At 36.2% G+C, this 11,011-nt stretch overlaps 1 protein-coding gene across 2 annotated transcripts in view; it reads right to left on the bottom strand.

Moving 5' to 3' along the window:
- Nucleotides 1-661: 661 nt before the first annotated feature.
- Nucleotides 662-11,011, bottom strand: part of Stet (stem cell tumor) — a 374,943-nt gene continuing 364,593 nt past the window's right edge. For both annotated transcript variants that reach the window (XM_083091373.1, XM_083091374.1), the window contains exon 10: nt 662-9,492. In XM_083091373.1, coding sequence (XP_082947499.1) covers nt 9,251-9,492 — 242 coding nt within the window. In that variant the 3' untranslated portion in view covers nt 662-9,250. The remainder of the gene's footprint in view (nt 9,493-11,011) is intronic.

The raw sequence follows: 11,011 nt of genomic DNA, 5'->3' as shown, positions 1-11,011 counted from the left end.
GCTAAGTGGATTCGAGTCTTCACTAAAAGAGGTTTGAATCTCCGCTAACAATAAGGTTTGAATCTCTGGTAAGTAGATTCGAATCTCTCTTATTGTTAAATGAGGTTTGAATCTTCACTAAGCAGGTTTGAGTCTCGGTTAAATAGAGTTCGAATCTCCACTAAACAGGTTCGAGTCTTTACTTAAGCAGATTTGATTGAACCTCTCCTGAATGAATTTGAATCGTTATTAAATCAGGTTCGAATCTTTGCCAAATATAGCACAGGTTTTCTTTTTTAAATCTCCACTAAATATAATGTATTAATAATGTATTTGTACATATAATAATTGATCTATATGAGATTTTTATTAAATATTTCTCTTTATATTTAAGCTTTTTATTCATGTACTTAGGAGTGTCGAAGAAAAGAAAAAAACTTAGAAATTATAAAAAAAATAAATTTAAAAATTTTTATTTTAACAGTAAAAAATTGATACGTACTTTTTTATATTTATCATTGTTGAGATGCAGATATTTAAATGAATTAACGAGTTTTTTTTAATAACAACAAGCGTACGTAAATATAATTTTTGTACAATAAGATTTTCTTTGTTTAGATATGGGTATATAAAAAGATATCTCAATAAGTTTTTTTTTAAATATCATTGTATTTCTCTTCTGCCGCGGCGAATGTGTGTACAGAAAATTACTATGCGAATTATCTAAGCGAGGATTCATAGTTATCACGTTTTGTACAATATATATAATGATACAATAATGATGATAATAATAATAAGTAGAAGAATAATCAATTTATCGACAAGACGATTGGTGAAGAATGACAATAGTGATGCATTGATGAACGATGACGAATGATGATCAATGATGATAATTAATATTAAACGCTTGAATTCTCTTTCTCTCCCGCATACATACGTTTTTTTCTGTCTGTCTCTTTCTGTCTCTCTTTTACTAGTTCCACCTCTTTGGCTTGTACATTTTTTACGTGTGTGTGTATGACTGTTTATATATAATATAAATTATTAATGTTACTATTTATTACTAAAATCATTTGTGTATTCACGTTGTTATTCTTATGAGTCTTTGGACTTTATCGGACATCTTTGAGTCTCAGAACAGAAATTGCGCAAACACTATTTGCGCGAACACATTTACATAAAATTAGTTGCAGAGTTTTACATTTAATCGTATTTGTCGCTTGAGTACAAATTTTTAACGATTAATTAAACGATTAATTCACTAATTTAACTTTACATACTCGCGTTTTTGATTCAGATAATTTTACACAGATCTCAGTTATTATATTTCTCAATCATTAGAATCGCACACAGAAAATTACTAAATCGATGATAACTTACTCGTTAACACAATTGTTTTTGCTAAACGATTAATTATATTAATTTTTCGTTCGTAGTGCTTATACGTTGCACAGGATTAATTAGAAAGTTTCGCATTCGTAGAATATTAAAAAGAATATCCAGATTCATACAAAGTGGATGAACATTTTCCACTTGTACTTACGAGATTATTTTCCGACCTCTGCATTCTCTCTTTCCAGGCTTTCACAGACGCACGTTCGAGTTTTGCACAACGCGTATTTTAACAACAATTTTACCTCATATATATATATTATTAAATTATTAGTAATTATTTAACTTCAATTTGCTCGAAATTTTAACATTATTTTTCATTTAAATTTTTTCAAACTTGCACAGAAATACAAATTAATATCAATTTGGAAACAATAGTCAATAATTGGTAAACATTTGCATAACATTTCATCTATAGGAAAAAATAATTTACAAATATCAATGATTACAAATATTATTCACATTAAATTTTTTTTTCATCAATACTGGATATTGATTTGCGTGAAAAAAAAAAATATTTCAATGTAATAAACACATAAGCTGTATTTTTCTCTCACCAAAAATTTAATATGGCGCGTATTGTTTACATGTTAATGTAAATTTGTTGCTAATAATATGGTTGTGGGTTAATTAATATTATGGTTGTGGCGAAATTTTCGAGAAAATGTCTCGGGCAAAAATACCGATCTCGTCGAAATTGTCGACCGTCACAGATGTTGCCGGGGTCGTAGGTGCGTCTGTGATACGGCGGCGCGCCTTTGCTGTATTAAGCGTATTAATTAAAAAACAAGACGAAATGTAATGAACGAATAGACAACTAAGAGTTTTCTTCGTGCGCGCGCGTGCACGTCCTTCTCACTCGACTAATAAATAATACTTCATAATAGTGACACGTACAATATAAAAATTAATAACGGATAACGTCTTTCTTTCAGTCGATCGAAGATCGCGCAGTCGGGGGATTAAAAATGATACGAGATTAAAACATGCGCTGCTTTCCGCTGGACCCGTTATGTATCGCTTCAATCGTTAGATAACAAATTGCAATATTAATATTAAAATTTAGCGATATTAATTTCGATCCTTAGCGCACTCTCGATATACTTTTACGTAATTTGCATGTGCTAAATTAAATAACAATAAATATATTATACATATCATATTTGTAATAATTTAATTATTAATTATGTTTGTTTTTAATTAAATTACTTGGACTCGCAATCGTTTCGATTTGCGAATATCGATACATAACAGATTCATGTGTATTTCAAATTGCTCGGATCGTGACATGCTCAACGCACATTTTGACCCATTGGTTTATTTTTTAGAAAATTGCGCTTTAAAGAAACGGCTGACAAATGAAATTTTAACTGTAAAATATCGTTTCATATGAATTTCAAGATATCCAGAAATGTATTCTATGAAATTATCTTTAAATGGTTTCGAAAGAGTGGAATATTATATGAAAAAAATTACAGTAATAAGTTTTGCAATAGTATGTTAATTTAAATAAAGTCGCATATAGCAATTAATTAAATTAGAAACCACTACAAATTCGTTAGAAAATCAAACCAATGAGTTAATCTTTGTGCTCTATCGTAGACTTCACGATCCTCGATCGCTCGATCGTTGTAGCAAACATAATACTCGCGCATATCCATCTGATTTAATTATTACGTATACTCATAGACATACACGCACGCATATGCATAATCCTTTCTTATGTAAGCTCGATGGGCGCGTCGCTTTGTTTTATAATTAAAAAAAAAAAAAGGAAAGAAAAAAGAGAAAAATATACCATATCCTAAGCTCGAGCTCTCGGGTCGCGGATCGAATGCCAGAGCGTAAATTAAAGTCCAAATAGATTTCGAGCGAGATGCTGTTTTCCCGATATGTTGTTATTTTTTTTTTACTTCGCTCATTGGAAAACCGGATCGAAATCTGATGACGTTTTCGGAAGAGGGTGAGAGAGATGCGTGTTGATAAGAAAATTCGATACCAAAACTACTTCGATATCTGCCGTTGATCACGTTCAGGATGGGAACGGGAAAAGCAGGAGATCCAATATGCTTGGACGCTGGGCAAAAATTCGAGACGAATTTTCTCTCGTCAGCAATACGACGACACAGCAACGTCGGTGTAACGGTAAGCCGTATGTAACAGAATCATTCGCACACACCCCTCCCCCCCCCCACACATACACACACATACTCGCGCACACCTCTTTGCGCGATTTCATCCATCCCGTCAGGTATGTAATCGACGAAGTATCATCTCGGCATTTAGGTACATATTTTGCGGGGCGTTTACGCGAGGGATTTCAGACGACGTATAATTTATTCGCATGTCTGAATTATCGAGGGTATGTAAATAATTATGCGTCGCGCGTGCTCTTTGGCATCATCATTTAACCCGACAGTAGATTAATAAAATGGAAATCATACGTCATAAATGTTGTATAAAGTCCCTAAATTATGCATTTCACTGCCGGTATGTTAATAGCCAGCGGATCGACACCTGTTCGATTTTCCTGGGGAAAGCGCGGCTCTTTTTGGCTCTGGATTTCATCGATGCATAAATTATCGTCAACAACGATGGTAATTAATGGAAGCTCAAATCGATTGAGCGTTATGAAAGGTTCGGGCCATTTCAAAAGAACTCAAATCATTGCTGCATTTATGAAACAAATCGAATTAAACATTTAACAAGGCTCGGCGTACGTAACGAAAATCACGTTCCATTTATCGATACAAACTTAATAATGTGCAATTACACACAACAGCGTTTGATAATTTATATTTATTCATATAACAACCGAGAGAAACAATGACTTTATTGATTCAACGACAAATATGTGCATAGAAAACGAAGACCTTAATTCACTTCGCGCAATTTATTCGACAAGTTAATCAAGCGAGTTATTTCTCTGCGTATTCATGTTAAGAACACACATGTATAACTCAACTTCAAATTAATCTCTTATTATTCCTTAATACATCACGTTAGTCTTGTGAAATCTACGAAAGCAGAAATCTCGAGAGATTTTGATCCTAAATAAACAAGAATATAAAATTCCTCGCTGTCTGAAATTACAATCGTAAGCACTCGCGTTCCTAATAAATCACTCGCAATTTGTATGCAACATTTTTTTTCTGAGTGTAATTGCTGCGTTTAAAATCATATGTGAACGATATTATAATAGAAGTTTTCCTCTTGCATTCCACGTTTCTACCAAACACACAATCGACTCATTCAACTAGTCAGGTATCGAAGCTCTTTTCGACTCTTTGAGCAACCACTTTTGGATACTCTTCAATGTCCTCTGAATCTCTCAATATTCTGGAACCCTTAAACGCCCTAAGACTCCTTAGCCACCACCTTTTCTCCTTTTCCCGCTCTCTCTCTCTCCCTTCCTTTCTCTTTCTTTCACGCCACTTCCTTTTTCAACGTCACCGGGGGTCTCGACCTTCTTTCGTCGCCTTAAAGCGACTTAGATAGCCGTCGTACTTTAAGCTAGGCTCTGGCGTTAGCTGCCTTCGCGGGTACTAATTGACTAGCATCGTTAATTACTTTCGTTTGATCTCTCGCTTGCGCTCGATTCGCGTCCTCTTGGCGCTCTTCCTACTCCCCTCTCCAGAATCTACCTTTTTACTTTACCATATTCAGGCCGTACTATACGCTAGAATTGAAAATTATTTCTTCCTCAAAGTATGCGATAGTAATGATATATTAACAGTAATGATATTAAAAATAATAGTTATATATTACTATTTCGTAGTAAATCTTATTATATTATTTGGTATATCGTGTATCAGCATTGTTACATTACGCGTATCGGTGCAATATAAATAATAATACATTAGTTTGATCCCCGTCGAAACAAGGAAGAACCAACCCACCGGGCAGAATTTCGGCCTTTTCTCCTTTAAATGTTAAACGCGCTACCCTAAATTGCGTACGTGGGAAAATAATTTTCGGTCGTCGACCTATTGACGGTTTTTGCGCGTTTCATCCCGTGGTACTCGCGTGGGTTTTCCCAGAGCCGAGGAGAAAATCCAAAAAAGTATCGGAAAGAGCTGCTTTCGTACACACGGGACCCGTCGACGACAGCTGAGCTCTCTTCTTACGAAAAATAAATATAGAATTTCGCGGAATATATATATACGTTCCATCGCTAGGAATACGATAGTATAATTGCTAATTAATTGTTATACAAGAACACACACGCCAAGTTAAACGCGTCTTCCCTACTACCACTTCGCGAGAGACGTAGCTAGGAAAAACGGGGCATTTACGTTTAATTACGGAATTCATGTCGCCCGAATCGGGTTAACCGGCGAACTCTGAGAAAATAAAAGGCGCATCTCGCGCTAAGTCGTATTACAAAATAGGCAGTGCGTCGGGTTATCTCGACAATCGAACAATCTATTCAACTAAATATTATAGAGAGACACGTACCGCAACTATTCGAACTGCTGTACAAACTTTGGCTCGTACTCGCAACTTTGTTCAGTGCCACGTTTAGCTTCAAGATTTTGAACTTTATCAATCACCGCGTATATATTTTTTCTTTGCGCTAATTGACCCGTTGGACGAAATTAATCTTTCCATATTCTATAGAATAATAAATAAAAGTTTCCATAAACTCTAATTACTTAATACATCAACTTCATAAATAAATTAATTTGCCCCTACAAGAATATATAAAGTACTTTTTTTATCGATTTACACGCTTTCATTCAAAACAGCTCAAATATAGTAATATGATTCTGAAATGAATTCGCAACCGAGTTATTCGTAATTACTTAATGTAACGCTAAAGTTGTGAGGGGAATAAAAGTATCCCACTCGATGGAAATCAAACAAGGGTGTTCACGGTTGAAAACGTGGTGAAAATACGCCTGGTAGACGGCCCATTGGATAGCGCAGTGGAGGCTAAACGTGACGCTTGGGGATACGAGCTATCAACGGTATAGTTATCGTTTAGATCGCACGTCACGCGGGCGGCAATCACTCGATCCAATTCCGAAGACACAATGATAAATTAAAGAGTGAGGAACATGTGTGCGTGCGTGTGTATATGTGCGTGTCTGTGTGTATGTGTGACTATGTACACCAAGCGTGCTCTTGCGCGCGCGTGCGCGGCTCCTCTCTTCCGTTTAAATACAATATGTATATATTTGTATGTGTATATGTATATATACACTTACCAGACAATGACGCGAAACGACTAGACTGTGACTCGAACTTTTCTTCGCTCCTTTATCTTTCGTTCTTCTTCCTTTTTGCTCTGTCTCGCGCCTTCTCGATCCCCTTCTCGCTCGCGTAAAACGCGCCAACACACACACACACACATACGTACATGCACGCAAAATCATACCCAGTCTCTATGCTATATACAGATATGTACAATGGTATACAATTAATGCGCATTAATGATCGCGCGCCCGGACAGATGCGCCATCGGGGATGAGGATAATTTTGCGAGAACGTTAACGAGCGGCCACTGTCGAGAGCGCGTAGCTCGCGATCGAAATCGGACCGATCGAGATCGACTGATTGTTGTTGTGTAAGCTTGATCGCCGTTACATTACGCGTTATTACATCCCATCAGATGGAAAGCTCGCGAGCTCTCGCGAAAATCACGACCGCACAAACAGCAATGCGCGCCGAAACGTTCAAAGCACATGTACCGTTCGAGTTATATACATAATTAATAGTCCCCCCCACGTTTATCCGGAAATATTATTTTTCTGTAATATTAAATAGTATTTCTCTTTACAACGATTATACAATACAGTACGAGTTTCGGTGGCAATGCGTGTCGGAGTGGTTTTGATTTTTACGAGTGCGGAAATGGAAGATTTTTGAAATTTTTCGCCTCGTCTTATCGTGTTGATCCTTCCAAGATTTATAATGACGATGAAAAATGCAACAGCTGTTTAAACAAATCTGAGTTGTACTTTTATAATGATCGATTTATAGTGTGCGATAATACATACGTATGTTCGAATAGCGAATTTTGTTATTCTTCTTGTTTCCTCTTTTTACAAAACATAATAAAGTAGAACTCAACAATACGCAGTTACGAAATGTCTATAGAAAATATGATATAAACGCCAAAGTATGATTATAAAAGTTTGAGAAATACGAAATAAACTTTTTTTTAGTTCAGAATAAATTCGCTTTGTTGTACTTTTGCAACGAGCAGGAATCAGCTGATATAACGATGCAAACAAAAAAAAGAATTTGATCATTATATAAGAGTAACAAATTATTTTTTTACGAAAATTATAATTATTCGAATATTCTTCATACTATCAAATCAGTAATTAGCAATCTTTTTACCCCTTCTGCAGAATTTTTTTCACAGCTGATTATTTCCATTTCATGTTAGAAAAAAATCTTCCATCAACACAAGCTCTTCATCATCAAGTTTCACGCATTCTGCACTCGTGCGGTCCACATCCACGAATTGTCTCGCGAGTCAAGTGTTTCAAGAAAGTCTCGAGAGGGATCTTGTCGATGGTTACCAATTCTCTTGACTGTCCCACGGTTTTTGTCTCATCGTCGTCTCCCATCGTCTACCTCTTCGCCGCGGTCATTTGTACAATGTTTCATCGACCACGAAGGATCCATTAGGTCTCGGGATCTTCCTGCTTCCTTCTGGTCTCTTCTGTTGCTTTACTTCACTGTTGTCGAATCTCTCTCTTTTTCTTTGTCCTTTCGTTTCTCTCGTCATTGAGCAAGAAACTTCTTCAACAACACGACAATGGACAGCGGAGCGTTGCCTACACAAGCGAGTATGATTCTTTGGTTTTTCCGAGGACGACAGCGACCGGCATTACGCGAAAATAAACAAACGACGAAAGTCGTGGAAGAGAATTCCTCCCTTCGACATATTCTTGTTCCTGTTTGGACAGAAGTATTCCCTCGCCGATTCCTTTTCGGCCGATCTCATTGTCATCCAGCTTGGTTCTTTGGTTTTTTTTTTCAGAAATATGGAACGGTGGACTCAAAAACAACTAGGTTCGCGATCACGCGACTTGCTCTTCTCAGAGACTGACGAAGAAATATATTATATGTTCTCTAGAACGACACGCAAAGACATTTTTATCATGGCAAACAGTCCAGGATGTCCATTTCGCAAGAATGACGTTTTCTTGTCCCGTTGATGATAAGGGAACACGAATGCCTAGCTGTTGTTCCTTTCTGGCTACGCGCTTTCAAAACCATCCGCATTCCGCTATGAAAAAGTAGATATTGCGCTCAAGAGGCTTCCGCAGGATTATGGAGCGAATGCGGATTACTACTGCTTCCATGAAAACAAAATGGAAGACGAAATGTAACAACAAGTGCGCAAACGTTTGTTCAATGTTCGTCTACTCTCACGTCTGTTTCGTCTTCCTGGCGAAAATCAGCTGCCGTTCCCACTATTGCATCGTACAAAATATTCTCATCTTTTAGAATTTTCGATTAATAATAAATTATATATTTCCTCGCTCATTTTTCACATTTTTCCCAACGGGCGCTCTGCCATTTTTCTCGAGTGTCGTGCGCGAACAGGCCGGTTTGGAAGAAAATATACTAAGAAATTATGATCCTTTTCGCGCGGAGGGCGATCTAATCATCTTCCCTCCGATGAGGAGAACGACCGCCGATGATTTCACTGCATACCTTTCGTTTTTACATGTCCTTTGCTTTCGATGCTTTGGAAATTTAGTTCTCGCTCTAACGCATTATGAAAAATCCGCAATACCTGACATTCTCAACAAGATCTCTCCCGTCTTTTCCTGCGTCTCTTCTTCTTTTTTTTCCATGGACGATCAGCTTCGCGTTACGTATGCCTCGGCTGGCCGTACGCGAAGCTGATCTCGCGTCATGGATAGTCCGGATGCATCAGATTGTACATGACCGCGAAGATCGTGCAAGCGGCGTAAACGCCTAGGGCGACCCACCAGAGTAATTGCTCGTGTAGCCGCTGCTCAAAGTTCTTCAACACTAGAAGGCCGATCGTTAAACCAGCCAGGGCGCCCGTCAAATGAGCGACGTACGACACTGGCGGACCCATCTGTTCTGCCGCGTATCTATCGTAGATCGCGAAGCCTACGTCAGCGCTAGCTGCAATCAGAAAAATAAAAAAAATTTCGATTAAAATTTGCTATTGATTGCTTAGAGATATGCATAATTTTGCTTCCTCTCATGTCCCTATTTTACTTGTTAATAAATATTTAAATTAATCATCGTAATGCTATATTACACTTATAGTTAATCGTTATTCTGAGAGATATTTTTTGCTTATTTATTAGGTTCCGAATTAAAATTAATCGACTTCCATTTATGGTCAATAAAAATCATAAATATCGAACGCCCACAGATTAAAATTAATTTAAAATGACACGTGTAGTAAAATAGAAAAATTATTCTCTTATTATCATGCTGTCTCTTAAGAATTTTGTTTTAAAGATTTCTATTCTATAAAATACCGATGAAAATGATGCATAGCAAAGCGATAAGGAAAGCATACAAGGAACAAAAAGAAGAATAAGAAGAGCAATAAAAAGTGGAAGAGTGCGAAAAAGTAAGGACGCTCCGCGAGGAGTCGAGCCGACGGTGAGCTTTGCTGAAAAGCTCTCGAAGTGTCGTCGAGAGAAGAGCTTTTCTGCAGCTTCCTCAGCAGCTTTTTCCTATGTCTGCAACTACTGCGGATGACTGTATAAGTTCGTTATATTTCCATAAGAAATTTGCTTCTTCGTTAGTTAATATAGAAACGAGCTTTGTACAAGCGGATCAACTTTAGCTTCGAAAGCTACTAAAGCATCTTAACATTTTTTACAAAGGTTTCCGCCGTGATCTTATTGATAAATGGAAATTATTACATAGAAAGATTAAGACTAATTCAAGTTCAAATTTTCATCCGATTTCTACTTCAACGTGTATATATATATAAAATTACATTCAAGAATTTTTTCTTATATATGTAAATTGTGTATCTCAAATAAAAAAAATAGTTAATTGATAATTAATAATTCATCTTTTTCTTCAAATTAAATAAAAAAAAATTAAAGTAACCTGAGATAAAAATAACCCGCAAATTAAAATAATCGATTAAAAAATAAGATCTAATTATCCGTTTATAGAAACTTATTTCATTTTCGACATCAAACGATTTTGCAATTAAGTTTTCGTTAACGAGATAACTCGAAACTTATCGAAATATTTACAACTTTAAGAAAATTCTGATATACATTCTGTATATTATTTTCCTTCTGTTCTCAAACGCGATACCTTCGCTTTATTGCGCTTAACTTAACTTGGATAGCGAGACTGAGTTATATAATTCTTGAAACAAAAGCTGGACTCTTTCGAGCTTTCCTATCTATTTCTTCTTCTACCATTATTTGCTTGATTACAATCAGCATGTTCACGAGTGTTATATAATATTTTATTACCGTATCTTTTTCATCATAACCAATGTTCTTCTCTTTCTCTGTCTGCTATCTGCCTTTTGTTTCAATTTATAATTCAATTTTGATGGAATTATCAGAGAAAAGCTTAACTAGACATATTGAATTTCATTATTATACTTGAAGCATTTTCAATGATTTGTAAAAAGCTTATTTATTTCATTGTTAAAATT

The sequence above is a fragment of the Camponotus vicinus genome, unplaced genomic scaffold (assembly GCF_025532165.1).
Source record: "Camponotus vicinus isolate PSW18456_S1 unplaced genomic scaffold, iyCamVici1.0 SCAF_2, whole genome shotgun sequence".
NCBI classification, from domain to species: Eukaryota; Metazoa; Arthropoda; class Insecta; order Hymenoptera; family Formicidae; genus Camponotus; species Camponotus vicinus.
Note: the sequence above shows the minus strand (reverse complement) of the source record. Positions and strands in the feature narration are given on the sequence as shown.